This window comes from Vidua macroura, chromosome 2 (assembly GCF_024509145.1).
Source record: "Vidua macroura isolate BioBank_ID:100142 chromosome 2, ASM2450914v1, whole genome shotgun sequence".
Classification (NCBI taxonomy): domain Eukaryota; kingdom Metazoa; phylum Chordata; class Aves; order Passeriformes; family Viduidae; genus Vidua; species Vidua macroura.
The window spans coordinates 35,127,965-35,143,528 of NC_071572.1; the positions used below are offsets into that span (position 1 = coordinate 35,127,965).

At 39.1% G+C, this 15,564-nt stretch overlaps 1 protein-coding gene across 5 annotated transcripts; it reads right to left on the bottom strand.

Moving 5' to 3' along the window:
• Positions 1 to 865: 865 nt before the first annotated feature.
• LOC128804261 (arylsulfatase D-like) lies at positions 866 to 14,232 on the bottom strand. Of its 5 annotated transcripts, none has more exons than XM_053971882.1 (11): positions 14,123 to 14,205; positions 12,227 to 12,324; positions 11,546 to 11,695; positions 9,643 to 9,764; positions 8,060 to 8,182; positions 4,553 to 4,976; positions 3,692 to 3,828; positions 2,492 to 2,626; positions 1,944 to 2,106; positions 1,537 to 1,658; positions 866 to 1,243 (listed from the first exon to the last, which is right to left on the bottom strand). In XM_053971882.1, the coding sequence occupies exons 2-11, from the start codon at positions 12,247 to 12,249 to the stop codon at positions 873 to 875; spliced, it is 1,770 nt and encodes a 589-aa protein (XP_053827857.1). In that variant the 5' UTR covers positions 12,250 to 12,324; positions 14,123 to 14,205; the 3' UTR covers positions 866 to 872. The 5 variants fall into 5 exon arrangements, with proteins under 5 accessions (XP_053827857.1, XP_053827858.1, XP_053827859.1 ...); XM_053971883.1 differs by having other exon boundaries at positions 12,227 to 12,276; positions 14,123 to 14,202; XM_053971884.1 differs by lacking the exon at positions 14,123 to 14,205 and adding an exon at positions 12,353 to 12,370 and having other exon boundaries at positions 12,227 to 12,276.
• Between the last annotated feature and the right edge of the window lie 1,332 nt (positions 14,233 to 15,564).

Here is a 15,564-nt window from a genome sequence, read left to right on the forward strand (position 1 = left end):
CTGAACATGCAATTTGTCAGCAGGAAACACTTATGACTGAGATCTGGGCAGCAGGGTAACTTGTTCAGTCCTGTGCCCAAATCACTGAACTGCTGAATCAGTGAGGCACTGAACACTGAATCAGTGTGGCACTGCTGTGGCCATCAATATCAAAAGGCCTTTGCCAGTGCTATTTAGGGAAATGGAGGCAAAGGGAGCTTTGGAAAAGGATAATCCTTTCCTTTATTTCCTCTCCATGAAAAAAGGCTGACTCCAACCAGAAGAGTCCTGCCCTTCTCAGAGAGCTCAGACAGCCACTACCCAGCTTGTCATGTTTCCAAGCTCTACGCCTTGCCTAGGCCAATCAGCTATAATAATCACTGCTGCTGGAGTCACTAGCTAAAAGGGAAGAAGAAATCCTCTCCTAAGAAAGATCTTTTGAGGAGCTGCAGGCAGGACTATTTTCTAATTATTTTGGAAGCAATAGTCTGCAAAAATTTATTGTAGGGTCACCTTATGCATTGCCAGGATAGCAAAAGGGAGATAAGGATAACAAAAATTAAGGGAGACCTCAGTCCAGGAATCACTTAGAAATTCAGTGCAAAAATCCAAAGGAAAGCTTCTTCTATCATTACTTGTACAGCTCTAATCTTGGCCTGCTTCAGTGCATTTGAACTATTCATTCACTTGTCAGCAGATGCTAGTTAAAACATGGTCTTCAGATCATCTATCTTGATCCCTCCCTGAGTGTGTCCAGCTTAAAGCAACCTTTACTAAATACTGTGCCATTCACTGGAACAATTATTTTATAAAGGCTCAATTTAGAGAAATAAATGGCCCATGGGTCAACACCCCTCTTAATACATTTTTGAGAAAGTATCAGGTTCTCTCCTTTATAGGTCAACAAGTTTATTATCACCTTCCTTATCACACCAACAGAATGGGAATGTCCCACAGCACGGCTGCAGCCACGGCTTCCACACCACGTTGGACACAGAGAGCTGCTCTGGCACTGGAGTCAGTGTCCTGCGATGCTCCTCTATGGCTCTGCCAATCTTCCTTATGACAGTGTCAAAGAGGGGCTCCGTGTCAGCCGAGAGAGGTTTGGCTTCAGAAGGGTCTTGCGAGAGCTCAAACAGCAATGGAGGCTCATGATGGGTCACTCCGTCCCCAAAGCATGGGCAAAATCCTCTGTCATAACAAGCCCCTGCTCCGGGAGGACTGAAAATGGGAGTCATGAAATGAGCCTTCCAAACAGCTCCAGCTGACAGGAAAGAAAGAAAGAATCACAGAAAGCTGGTTATAACATTGTCAGTTATCACAAGGAAGAGTGAGTGTTTTTCTAGAGTTCATTTCAGGATGCACTTCAGCTCTACATTTATTAGTTAATGCAGTAGTTTCTCCTGGTTCTGTACAACACAGGCAATGCCAGTAAGTTCTTTCCCACATTACACCCAAAGTACTTGGACAGACGGAATCCCAGAAAAAGAATATGTTAGAACGATGTGCCCTCTTGTAGACTGAACATAATTCTTTGGGAAGAAGCTATGTACTCACTGTCCTTCTGGTGCCAGCGCACGGCGTGTAAGTGAACGCCACAGTAATGGAACAGGAACTCGTGCTCCGAGTGCGCCACCACTCCTCGCAGTAAAGGCAGCAGATCCCGCCCGTCGATCACCCTAGCACGAAAAACACACCACAGGGCTGAGGTGAGCTGGACAGGACTGTGCTTCCTCTGCACACCTCTCGCTGGAACTGGCAGCTCTGGACATGAAAGGGGATTGCAGAATATGGCAGGTAGGGGCTGAATCTCAAAAGTAGAGAAGAGATGACTGTGCTTGTAGAAATTGATGTGTCTAAAAAAGCATCAGGACTGAAAAAGAAAACATCAAGCTCTTAGAATGTGTTTCCAAGCTAGATTTTCTTGTTTTGGGAAAGAAGGAGGAATAAAGATGTGTTTGTACCTGTCCTGAGGCACTTCCCCTCCAGCCAAATGAACTACTGTAGGATAAATATCCATAAGGCTTGTAGGTTCATCAATAACTGTGCCTGCAGGTAACACTCCTGGCCATCTAAATATCCCTGGGACGCGGATTCCTCCTTCCCAGCCTCCCATAGATTTTCCACCTTTCATTAAATAAAAAGGAAACATTTTTTTTAAAAGTTTGATTTAAAATGAAGAGAATTTTTGCACAAATTTTAGTGTGTTATCATGTTACCTTGATGAGCCTTCTTTACACTTCTGTTTTTCCTGCTAAGCTCCTACTGAGCATCAGTGAAAATGTGTTCAGTAGACCAGACCCCAACAATCTGAGAATTCATGCTTACAAAGGACACCTGCCCAGGTTAGAATTTACTACATTGTTACATGCCTAATTAGAATGAGACATATTTGCTTCTTGGTAATAAACCAGTGTTATTCATTGAGTGTATAATCTTACTTAAGCTTTAGGGATGTCCCAAGTTCTTTACTAGTTGTTGCTGGGTTGTCACTGTCCCTAACAGCTCTTACCTTTGTATATTCCATTCCAGCCACCCAACTGCCTTTCACCTTCTTGCCTTTCCAGCCATCCACCATGATCAGAGGCAAAGTAAACTAGTGTAGTTTCTTTCAAGCCTTCCTTGTCAATAGCATCTAGAACCTGGCCTGTAAACGCAAGAATATGTGTATATTAAAAAGCAAAAATATCCCTCATATTACATAAATTTTAACCTCTGACTTGTAAACATTTACCAGTGTAATTTCTTACCTCTGTAAGGTTGCTAATTGTTTAATATTTTTAAGATTGATATTTGTAGTTATGATTTCATTGTCTCTAAAAGCACAGAAAATTTGTGATGTGTTGTAACCACTTTATTATCGGTATTTTAATAGGGAGTGCAAGAACCACAGTCACAGACAAGAAGCCTGTATTGTCAAGGGCAAAAAAAATACCATGTAAAAATTTGGAAAGAAATTATGATCTAAAAATCAGTGTCTGCATCAGTGGTGGCTATCATGAAAAATATGGAAAAAACATAAAGATACCCTTATTTTATATTGTCTAGACCACAGTTAGGATTTGCATTACGTTACTGCATGGATATAATATGCATTAATAATGAAGTGCTTTTAAATTTAAAAGTAATTCTTGAGCTGTTTTTGACATCCTTAATTATATTTGCTATATGTAAATGTTTGAGAGGTTTGAAACCAAATTCTTCCTGTATGTGTACCTGACTTTTCTCTCTTTTGCAAATGTGGATACTTTTTGTCCATCATGACTGAATGATAAATAATTCTCCTTCTCCTCCAGAAAAACAGGCTGAAAAATAACATGAATCTTACTGTGGGGGGCACACCAGATAACACTGATGAACATTTCTGTATTTATGATCATGGCTGAAAAATATGAGCTCCTTGACAGGAGCTAAACTTTAAAAGTTTAGTACCAGGTTAAAACTGGTAAACACTTGACAAAAAAAAAAAAAAAAAAAAAAAAAAAAAAAAAAAAAAAAAAAAAAAAAGAGTGAACATTTGGCCCAAGACTGAAGGAAGTAAAAAACCGACACTATAAATCAACAGTGCTCACACAAGATTGACAGATGTTCATTAAATACTTATGATTTTTTTGTACATGCTTTTAATCATCTTCCTTGTTCTTCTAAATAAAACTTTTTATTTAGACGTATTTGAAAGTTGGAGACATTGTTATATGCTGTGTTCACTTACCCACCATCCAGTCCATCTCCTCTACATTGTCTCCATATAAACCATGTCTGCTCCTCCCAAGAAACTTCTCTGTGGTGAGGAGAGGGGTGTGGGAATGCAGAAAGGAAAGAAAGAGGAGGAATGGCTTGTGCTTATTTCTACAAAACAGAAATCAACACTGTGTTATTAGGGAGGAAGGTTCTCAATGCAGATCAGTTGCAGTGAAAAATGGTATTATTTTTGTATAGATATTTCAACAATCCCTTTAGAAACACCTTACTTTGTAAGATACTTTAACCCAGTGATTAGGATCCCATAGAATAATTTTGGGTCTATATAAAATATCATTTTTCTATCCTGAATCATAGATAGACAACTTCCAGAAGATCCACTTTCTGCTATTGCAAAGCAACACTGTGCTACTGAAGTGAAGGCAGCAGGTTCATCCCCTGCCAGCTGTTGCCCATTTATCAGTCCATATGATAAGGCTACATCATGGCTCTGCTTCTCCTTCCCTGGCCCACACACACATTTCTGACATCACCTGCTATTCCTTAAGGTTGCAATGTTGCTCTCATTGATAGGTATACATATTTCTTAAATATAGCCTAGAAATATTCAATACAACCCATGGAAGTTGGGAAGTATTATCAGCTTTAGTGAAGCTAGGAATAAGGGGCGTCCTTAAGCAGTAGCTTTTTTTTTGCCTTTTTAATTACATTATATACCCTCTGATATTATTTAAAATTAATAAAAATAACAGTACTTATAATCCTACATAATACTGTAAAAATTATAAAAACTTACTAAGACATGGAACAGGAAAGTGCTCTTTACAATTTGGAAAATGTGCAAGAACCAGAAAATTTGTGGTCACTTCACCTTTCAATAAATGAAATGGACTCTCTCAAGATAAGGGAGGTAGTTCTGTCTGTCACCATTGGCTGCTCAGTAATTCCATGGTTTCTCATCATAATGCAGTTCCAGTACCGTACAAATCCATAACTTGAGAACCAGGATATGAAGAACAGGAGACTGAACCCAGCAAGGCAGGTCAGTGTTTTCCAGTGGACTGAAATCAAGCCGGTCAGTCTCCCAAGGACAGCAGTGAGTGTAATGAGGCCAATCATTTCAGTGGAAAGCCAGAGTTTCCTTCTAAAGGCTCTGTCCATCTCTGGTGTTTCTGTTGGCTGACAGTCACTTATTAGTGTAAAAGGCATCCCATAGAAATAGTCAAATCCATGTTTTAAAGGGTGATGGCAATGGTCATTGCGGGATTCACAGTTAACACCTTGATGCCACTTCCCTGAAAATAGAGATTATTAAAATATAAAGAGATAATATTTTAAAAGAATGGATTTTTCCTTACACAAAACTTTTCTAAGGAAGTCGCTGGTTGTTTTCTGCTTGTGATAATTGCTTCATCCTACACAGAAATATACCAAGTATGTAGTTATATAATGGGATTGGCTAAAGTAAACCTCTACAATTTAAACATTTTCAACACATTTATTGGTGCTCATATATACATTTATTGTATATATATTCATGCCCTGTAGCTTTGATCAAACATTAAAAAAAAAAAAAAGCATATAAAGGCAACTAGAAATTGAGAAAAAATCCAAACTGAGCAAAAATGCATGGCCCTCCTGGAGACCTGTCAAGTATCAAACAGAAGGAAGCTGTCCTTTTGTAAGCATAGGGGAAAATAACCTTCTTTTGTTGTCCCTTTACCTTCAAAGTGCTATGCAATCTTGTTCCTGGGAGGTTTTAAAGTGCTTGATGTCAGGACTGTGTCAACACTATGTGTTGGTCCCAGATTGATAGGGGGTGATATGGATAGAGTGGTTAAACTAGCAGCTCATCTAACTGTTTGCCAGACAAACCATTGGATCCAGAAAAACTTGAGTTCAGGATTTCTCATGAAGCTGTACATTTGTAACTTTGATGATCATTATATCTCCACATACTGACTGAGAATAAAAGACTTTGTTTTATAAATATTTTTGCCATTTATTTGGATTTAATCAAATTTTTAAAAGTTAAAGCCTACTTCTTTTAAATACTTAAGTCTTCATTTATCAGAAGGAATATCTCTTGACCTTTTGGAACACAATTTGTTCTTCATTATGAACATACCAACTACTTTCATGAATGGCACATCAAAACCATGCTTTTGCTTCCCCTCCAGCTTATTCAAACAGCCTGGTTAGGCACTTATGTGTTCATATAGTAAGTTGGCTCGTTTGGTTCAAACACTGAGGTTTGAGAATGTCTGAATTGAGTGAACAAAATCTACCACTCATCAGAGGCTTAATGGCATTTTTTTGCCAATCTTGGATGTCAGAGCATAATGGACATTAAGAGCTTTACTAGAAAACTAATTTGAAACTAATTCTTATTGCAGAGAGAGGAACTGTGCACTTCCAGGATGATGTTATCCTCAAGAAATTGTTCAGTATGTTATCAGTACATATAATAGCAGCCAGCCCTGAGTGGGTTTCAATAGAATTGCAGTGCATTACAATAGGAGCAGAAAAACTGCCCCAGAGGAGAAAAATTGCTGCTTCTCAGCTGTAAATATAAATAATGAAAGTTCTAGCATAGGTGGATGAATCACTTTCAGCTAGAATCTCTACTCAGTTTACCTCCTGACATATTTAGAGCCAGCTGTAGAATGAAACAGATTTGTAATCAATACATAAATGCATTGGTCATAAATGCAGGTGCAGCTAAAGTATTCTTGGAATTCAGATGTTCTCCAAGACCTAAATCTCCAGCTGAGGTTGATAAAGGTTTCTGACATGCTAGAAAATAATCAAATCTCCAGAAGCTAAACTAAGTGTATAATTAAGATAAATTAATCTCTGGGGGCATTACTTATACAGCATTGGTTTTCTGACTACAAAGACCCTTCAAAGCATTTCCCAACAAAAAAATCTCATTATCACCTCAGGCTGCAGGTTATTAATAGGATTTAACTTTGCAATTAAACTGGGTGTGCTCAGGGCAAAACAATCACAAACAATTCAAGTGAGACTACTTAGTGCTCATTCAGCTGTGGTGGCATGGGTAGATATTGTGTTAAGATTTTTTGCTTCATGACTTGAATGTAAAATTCTTGTGGTACTCTGTGTGTCACCTATCACTGGTGCTTTCCATCATCCCCCATGGTGCAATTAACCAGGATCTGTCAATCCAGTTAATCTAACTGATGCTTTTGGCATTTGTGGTGTGATTTTAGCTGAGATGCCCACAGGGAAAATGCCTCCCCATTTTGCTTCTGGGAGGCAAGCTGTACAACTCCGCTGAAGGGCAATTCCCTGGGGAGAGTGGAGACAAATCTGATTGTTTTGCTAGTGATAACATGCTGAAACCAAGATGAAGCATGCACAGTCTGTTTGATAAGCTGATTTAAACAACTAAAATAATATCACTATAAAACTAACAGGAGATGGAGCTTCAGTAATGTAGAATTTAAATTGCTTGGAAGGCTTCTTTTAGTTTTGTCTGGTGTGGTTTAGATTTATTCTGTTGAATGAATACAAATCTATTTCTGCAGGAAGTTTTATTAATAAATTCAGTTGGTTTGTGCAGCTAATATTTTTATGTGCCACATACAGATTTTGCATTTTGACATTTTATATGCTCAGTTGAGGTAGGGAAAATAGCTGAAAAATCAGCCAGGAATGTTTGTGCTTTATCAGCCTGTGGAACTATGTGACACATCTAAGATAAATAATTATTTGGAATAAGATCATGACCAAAAGTTACAACTGTACTAAAAAATAGCACTATAAAATATAAAGTAAAATGAAATTCAAATTGATGCTGAGGAAGACAGTGTTTTCGGGCTGTATTGAAATCTTGGTGAACTACAGTGGCATGCTGTGACTGAAGAAAAAATAATTGCTTTATTTCTGTTTCTGAAAGGTCCAATTTTGTGACACTATTAACTGTCTCTAATGTTTTAAGCAGCAGCTGTTCCCTTTTGTATGACTCTGCTCTGAACTGTGTAAAACATCATAACGCATATTTAAATGACACTCATATTTTTACTTTTTAAAAATGAAATTGTATTAATAATAAGTATCTTATACCTGGTATAATAATATTCAGGAATTAATAACATTTTCTGTTATGTATTTTAACAACCACAGCTGTGCTTGAAAGTGGATCAATGGTAAAAATTGTCCTCCTTATCATATGCTTGTTCTTTTAAGAGAGGTACTTTTTGGTCAGAGTTTCTTTTTATGTACAATTCTTAATCAGGAAATAAAAATATTACAACCAAAGTACAAACAGTTACTAACTAAAACAAATGGTTTGAGTGAAATGTGCAGGTGAAACACCTTCAAGAACACCTTTAGGAGAGGAGTGCTCCCATACCTATCAGTCCTGTGCTGTAGCCTTGGTGCTGCAGTATTTTGGCAAAAGTGGTTTCATTTGCAGGAAGCCCTCCTGAGCCGGCATTCCAAAAAATGACACGGTAATCGTTTATAGCATCCATTCCTAAAAATGCAATTAAAACCAATCTGAGTCAGTACAAAGGGTTGAGTACTTTTATCCAACATACTTTCTTGTTTCCTGATTTCACTGCAATGGTAGTGTTAAACATTTGCCCTAATGCTGTTTGTTTGGGAAAATTAATCTAAGACCCTGGACAAGATTAAGAAAGAGTTAAGACTCACCATAGTACCTATTCTTTCATCTTTGTATCAAATATTGAGACTTTTTTTTCTTTAATTTCATTTCATTTGGAATGACATATTTGTATAGGAGATTTTATGTCACAGTGGCTGTATGAAATGTCACCTAGGCTGTATGAAATGAATTTCCTTAGTGTGAATGTGAGGGCAGGGAGGAGTGCAAGGAGACTTCAGCCCCCTGTCAGTCTCAGACTCCAGCTCACTGAGGGCTGCCATGGAACTCAGGGTTTCCTTGCCCAGTGGCCTGGCTGGTATCTGATCTCTGAGCTCCACAGAGTAGCTACCTTCTCTTCACCTGCAGGTTTACACCCTACCATTTAATATTTTATTCTGGCATAACTCCATCATACAGCGCTAGGTAAAGTTCAATCTGTCATTGTAGCACTGAACATCTCTGGCCCTGTTGTTACAGTGGGAAAGGGTCTGTACAAACCTGTGTGTGTTTTCAAACTACCAATCTCAGTGGGAGCTGTCATAATGAAAGTAGGATGACACATCAGCTTCAAAATGCCTCAGGAATGAAGGCTCCAAAGATAATTTGCCATAGAACAAGCATTTGAGGGTTGCTGTTAGAAACATGTAGAGCTATTTGTTTTTCATACCTCTTCATCTCAGGGATGCAATTTGACAGGATAGTGTTTTTTCTTCAAAAACACAATTGGGAAAAATAATATTGCTGTCAAGCTGTTATCTCCTAGGACAAATTAATTTTGACAGATACATAAAGAAGCTTTTCCATGAATGACTCATTCTGCACCTTGACTGAAGGGAATGGACACACATCTGCGCAGGCTACTCTGCTCCCTGCAGGGCTGACCTGCTTCTGACATCTTATGAGGAGTCATCTATGACAGAAATTAATTTAACTAGTGTTAAATTTTGTAAGTATGTTGTTACTATTCTTCATGTTTTGTGTAATGGCTTTTTTGAATGTAAAAGTTTGCTCTAATTCCATTCTGGCTGCAATCTGTACAACAGAGCTTCAAAACGTAACCAAAATTGTGCGTTGGGGGAAACCAAGATGCTCTGCAGAGCTGGTTCTTCTCTGCTTTGCTTCGCTCCAGACCTGTTCACAAATACCCTACAAATACAGAAGCCACCACAAAGGTGCATAGCCTATCTGATACCTCGTGTGTCTCAGTGAGGATGGAGTGTCTGTGACACCCCTCTGCACACCCTCATTTCTTCTGTGCCCATTGTATGACACTGTTCTCTCCAGCAACAGAGCAATGTTTAAAGGGTGTGTGGCTTTGCAAGGCAAACCTGATCGGAGGGGATATCTGCCAGTGAGGAAAGCTGCTCTGCTGGGGGTGCACAGCGGGGCTGCAGCAATGTGTTGGGTCAGCTTCACTCCTTCCTTTGCCAGGCGATCAATGTTGGGGGTCCTAAAAAAGCAACCAATGCCACCAGATATCATCCAGAGAGCCTTTCAAGGGAATAAGAAATTATATACTTATCTTTATTTTCAGAAGTTTGCTGTATTTGAAGATGGCCAGGAAATATTTTTGTAATTTATTTAAATTTTCTCACGTGATGTGGAAATATTTCTCTTTTTCTTTCTTCCTTAAGAATCAGTATCTGGATTAACTTCAAGACAACCTTTTTATTTTCTTTTTCCATGTCCTATGAAGAGTCTTGCAGAAATCATAGAATTGTAGAATGGTTTGGGCTGGAAGGGACCTTAAAGATCACAAAGTTCCAACCCCCCTGTCATGGGCAGGAACACTTTCTACTAGATAAGGTTGCTCAGAGCCCCATCCAACCTGGCTTTGAACACTTTTGAGGATGGGGCATCCACAGCTTCTCTGGACAACGTGTTCCAGTCAAGCACAACAGTGCTTGACTAGGCAAGATGCTACATGACTTACAGTACTGATAAGGAAGCTAACAAGGTACTTCTCATGAAATTTGTAGCAAGGGAAAAGGAGAAAAAAGGAAAGAAATCCTACATGTTTTCACACTGTAGTGGCAATCTCTCACAGCAACATGAATTAAGCCACACTTCAGTAAGTAGGTGAGAAGAGGGTATTTTGCAAGCAACTGGCAACCAACAAAAACAAGCTTGCCTAGCAAGCTAGTTACAGACAAGGAAATATCTTACATTTCAGAATACAATATCCCTCTCTTCGAATTCAAGGTGTGCCTACTTCTATTTTAAATTATACTGAGCTTCAGTTTTACAATTTTGTTTTTGCAATTATCAGTTCAATAGTGTTCACAAGAAGGCAAAACCTTTAGCAGGATTTTGAAAGATCGTGGATGTTTTGTTGCTTTGTACTCGTACTGTTATGGATTCCTCCCTCAAAGACACGCTGCCAGGAAACAACATCTGCAACATTTCTTATTCTCTACAGCCTTTTGCCAGAGGTGCAGTCTGGGGTAACTTGGCAAAGCCATTGCTGTGGTTCTACCCTTCAGCACAACTGCCATCTCAGTCAGCTGATAAATATTCCTCCTCAAAGGAGCACTAGGTCTGCTTCCCAAACTGCTGTTTCAAAACCCTGCAGTTCTTTGCATTGCAGAGAACCAGTTGCTAAGAGAGCCCAGATACTTAGTCACCTGGTTAGTATGCCCTGAATGCAAAAAGAAAATCCATGCCTTGGGCATGATGTTATGGAGGCCTGGCTTTGCAGAGCCCTATGATCACCAGCTGCCTGTCAGAAACTTGCTGACTGAAGCCTTTCAGAGTAAGATTCCAAGATGCTTTGCTGGATGATGGGAGGGATTGTAGCAAATTTTGTTTTATTCAAACATGTTACAAGCCAGCAGGCAATACTGTGGCACAATTTTCAAAGAGAAGGCAAATTCTTTGTCTTTGAAGTTGAAAAGATAAATATTTCCCGGTAACATTGCTCATTGCAGTCATTTAACTGTATTTTGAGGTGAGACTGGGAAAGAATGGTAACATAGAATTAAAATGAGGTAATGAGGCCTGTGTATTGGAAGAGGGGAAAATATTTCTATCTTTGGGTATAACTGTTCTTAAGTGTTAGGCAATTAAGGAATACACAAGAATGATTGTCATATTACCACAGTAAACAGTGTCACACAGCAGAGCTGGCCCTGGGAATGCCCTCCAGGCTAAGAGATAATGCTGGGGAGAGAGTTTCAGGTTTACATTAAATATCACACCAGCTCTGTTCACCCTTAGGGTCAGTTTCCTTACCTGATAGTATCATTCCCATAGCAACCTACATCCCCTATGCCGAGATCATCAGCCAGCAACAGGACAAAGTTTGGCTGTGTGATGGTGGAAGGCTGTGTGAATGGTGCTTGCAGAAGCAGACCAAAAATCAGGGGTGTAACCAAGGGTGACCTGAAACACAGAAGAGGGAGAGAAGCCAGTGACCTGGCCATTCATCACTCCCCCTACACGTGGCCAGAGACCCTCTGATCTGAGCTTGGCTGCAGACCAGACCACTCTGTCCAGACACAGAGGGTGTGCTAAGTGTTTATCATTTACCCAAATTGAGGTAATGAAGAGAAAAATGTCAGGACCATAACTTTCAAATCTCCTTTCCTGATTCCTTCCAAGTTCCCTGTGAGCAGTCTCACGTGGGAATTTACATGCAGCAGATGGCATACCAGTGATTTTGCTTCATGACTTTGGATGTTTATAAAGGGTTGTTTTGGGAAGCTGAGAATGGGATCAACTTCCTCTGACATTGTTTTTGCTTGGATTGGGATCTTTGGGTTGTGAAAAAGTTAATAACAAGAAAAACAAACAAAAATCACATTGTGAGATAAGCAATACTACTCTTTTATAACACAGTATTATATCATTATTAAGCTTCACTCACTTTAGATCTAAGTATGATACAACAGTAACTCATGATATTTTTCTTACCAATGAGATATTAGTTGCCACATAATTTCTGTATTTGGAGTGTTCAAATCCTGTAAAACCAAGAGTACTCTGTCATAGTTACGTCTTCCTAGTAGCAACTGCAATAAAAATAGATTAAAAGCTTACTCAAAGCCTCTTAAAGTTCTGTTTTATTTACTTCAGTGTACCTCACATCAGACCCTACATGAAGAAGAGTAAAGGCATTAATGTTATTTTTATTGCTAGCTCTTCCCTTATTAGAGGGATTTTTCTTTTTGAGTAAAGAAGTTTATGTCCAAATAGCAAAATAATTCAATTTTCTTACATGAATCATCCATATAAAAAATACTTACTGTTTAGAAAGGAAAAAATAGTGCTTTAGAATCTAGTCCTCATTATGATTTACATTTCTATAACCATACACAGTAGCAGCATTGTGCTTTTTCACATAATGTGCTAAGTTTCTTTTCAGGCTTGTAAGAGGAATTTTTAGTTGTAGAAATTCTAGTCATCTTTTTCCAACAATTATAATTTCTTGGAAGAATTCATACCTCTTGTTGCTTAACTCTGAGAATGAAGAGGTTTCTCTCGGGCTTTTCCTTCCACTGTCAGAACAGTGAGATAAACTATTTGAAGACTTTGAAGTAGGGGCTGAGTGAGCTTCATTCTAAAGCTTTAAAATAGACTTTGAAATTTATCCCACACCTGGCTTAACTGCCCCAAGCAACTCAATTTTATGAATTATGTTTGTTTCCTATTTATTTTGTTTTCCAGAAATGATGTACTAAGCAGTTTAGTTCATATTCATAGTTCTTGCATTTAATCCATCAATATTACAAGCTTCAGTGGGAAAAATTAAATTTCTGTGCTTAGAAAACTGGCATCCAAACACTTGCTTACAAGCACCAGAGCTGAGGCAGCATTGCTATCTAGAGATACTCAGTTTCTTGCATGTGAGTTTGTGCCTTTGCTGCAGCCTAAGCAGTTATAGGAAAAGTACAAGAGAACACCTCAGCCATCTCTAACATTTACATCCTCCAAACAGTTGAAGTAAAAAGGAAGCTGGAAATAATCAGATTGAATTTTGCAGTTGGTTGTTACACAGTAGAGAAACACTGATTTAAAGCACAGCCTGGAGCTCGATGCTGAGCTTCCCCAGAAGTTACCTGTAAAATAGAAGGCAGTATACAGAAAACAGCTATTGATTTATTATGCTGACTGGTATTATCCCTGTCAAGCCACTTCCTCAGTGAAAGGTGATGGGAGTCCAGGCAGAGAAATCACAAGCAAACATTCCCCTCTGCTATCCGAACTGAATTTGGCTTAGAGCAAAACTCCTTCCTCCCTCTCCCGTTGCTAATCCCTCCCCTAAAGTAATTTAGTTTTTGTCCCTTTCTTCATCTATTTTAATAATCCTGGGGGGAACAGCTTGCATACCTTTCATATTTCATCAATTGTTTTCCTGTGTTGAATCAAATTTTACAATCAGTCTTTACCTTTCTAACAAAATATTTACCAGATACTAAAATATCACAAGAGGAAATACTCATTGTTTTATACATACTCATACACACTTTTCTTGAAAACAGCACTCATTTGTGGAATCAGTTTGCCAACACTCAGTGAAAAGTCACACAGTTAATACCACTTAATTCAGTACTGTTCAGTCTGTGAAAATTTCTTTTAAAAATTCCTATTTTGTAGACTTGAAAAGATGAAAACAAACCCAGACTTGTAAACACATAGCCTGCAGCTCTCACTTTGCACATAGCCTTGTATGAAAATAATGTTGTTCTAAAGGGAAAAGTATTTTAAAAACTTTCTTGAGATATTTTTATCTACAGAAGGAAAAAAAAATCCAAACAGCCATTAACATTTTCCTGTGTATTTCCCAACAGTAAGGGAGGAATACAGTACCTGGTCAAGTTGTGTTCAAAGCAGGCAGCTGATAGACTGGTGACTTAAAACGATTCCAAATTTTTTCAGCGCGAGGACTGCTGCTACTGCGCAGTGTTTCTGAAGGCAGTCCTGAAATGTGCCCTAGCTGCACGTCCCACAGCTCACCACAGGAAAAGCATGTTATGCCAGAGCTTCCAAGCAGCTGGATGTTCTGGCTTCTCATGGAGGCTCAAGCTGCACTTCCCCCTGCTGTTTGCACAACTTTGACATTCACACAGGGCATGAGGGTCGGACTGGGGAACGCCACAGATGCAGCTAAAATGCTTTCTGCCTAACCACCAGTCTCTCAAGGGATGGGAATGATCTCCTTCAAGTCTGATATATTCCCCTGAAAGTTACTATAAATAACAGTTCCCAATAAAGCTCCCCTCACTCACACCAAGGAAAAGAGAAAATCACTGTACTTATTGGAGCAGCAGTTCTTTGTTGTAGAAATAGAAATTGAGTTAATTTCTTCACTTTATGGCCATCCTGAGTGCCTGCTGCATTGAGGTGGTTGTCTCTGCACATGCTGGGACAAATAGTTCTAGGGTGGAGAGGAAATGCTGGTAAGAGGTTTGAATTTTTGTTTTCAGAAAATGAGTCATTCAGCTTCATTTCTGAGTACTGCCTGTTTCCTAGCAATTGCTCAAAGGGACAAATTAAGGTTACATGATGGGTAATGCTTACTTTCTTGATTGTTTCTTGTGTGAGTCCTCTTGTACTGAGTGTTTTGGGACAGCATGAGACATTACCCAACAGCAATCTTGCTTTACTAACAGTTTCCTGCATTTTTGTATCTTATAAGAGAAGGGAGATGTTGTGGTGAGTTGGTGATATCAATTGCAATGCTCAGGCTGGATTGCTAGTGGACTACCTCTGAGGCAAGTTAGAGCTCCATAGGTGATCCCTTCCCTATTCCCTCCCACCACAGCATTTACATGCTGGAGTGCTCTCTAGTTCCCATTCCCCTCAATGGGCCCTTAGCACTTCAAGGATTCATTAAGGTCTACAGCATTTCTTGTTGTCTGATGCCCTCTACTGCTGCATATTTTCTAAAAAGAAACACCTTCTGAGTCACTTCTGGTTTTTCTGCCCAGGTTACAATCAATCCCTGCAGGGCCCTGCTGACTGAGCGAGCTCCTTTTGCAGCAGGGGCCATCTCCACAGCTCTCATATCCTTGTTGTGTTTTTCCCAGGACTTCTTGCAAATTCTATAGAGTTTGTAACAGAGAACCACAAACTATAACTGCTATGTTATTTACTAAATTTAGAACACAGCAGAAAATTGAATGCATGTCTGCAGTTACACCACAGGAACATGCCTTTGCTGTCTTTTACACAGCCCTCTTCAAACACAGAGAGATCCAGACCAGTTTGCTGCTCTAAGCAGCACTTGTTGAAGTCTGGCTGCTGGGAAT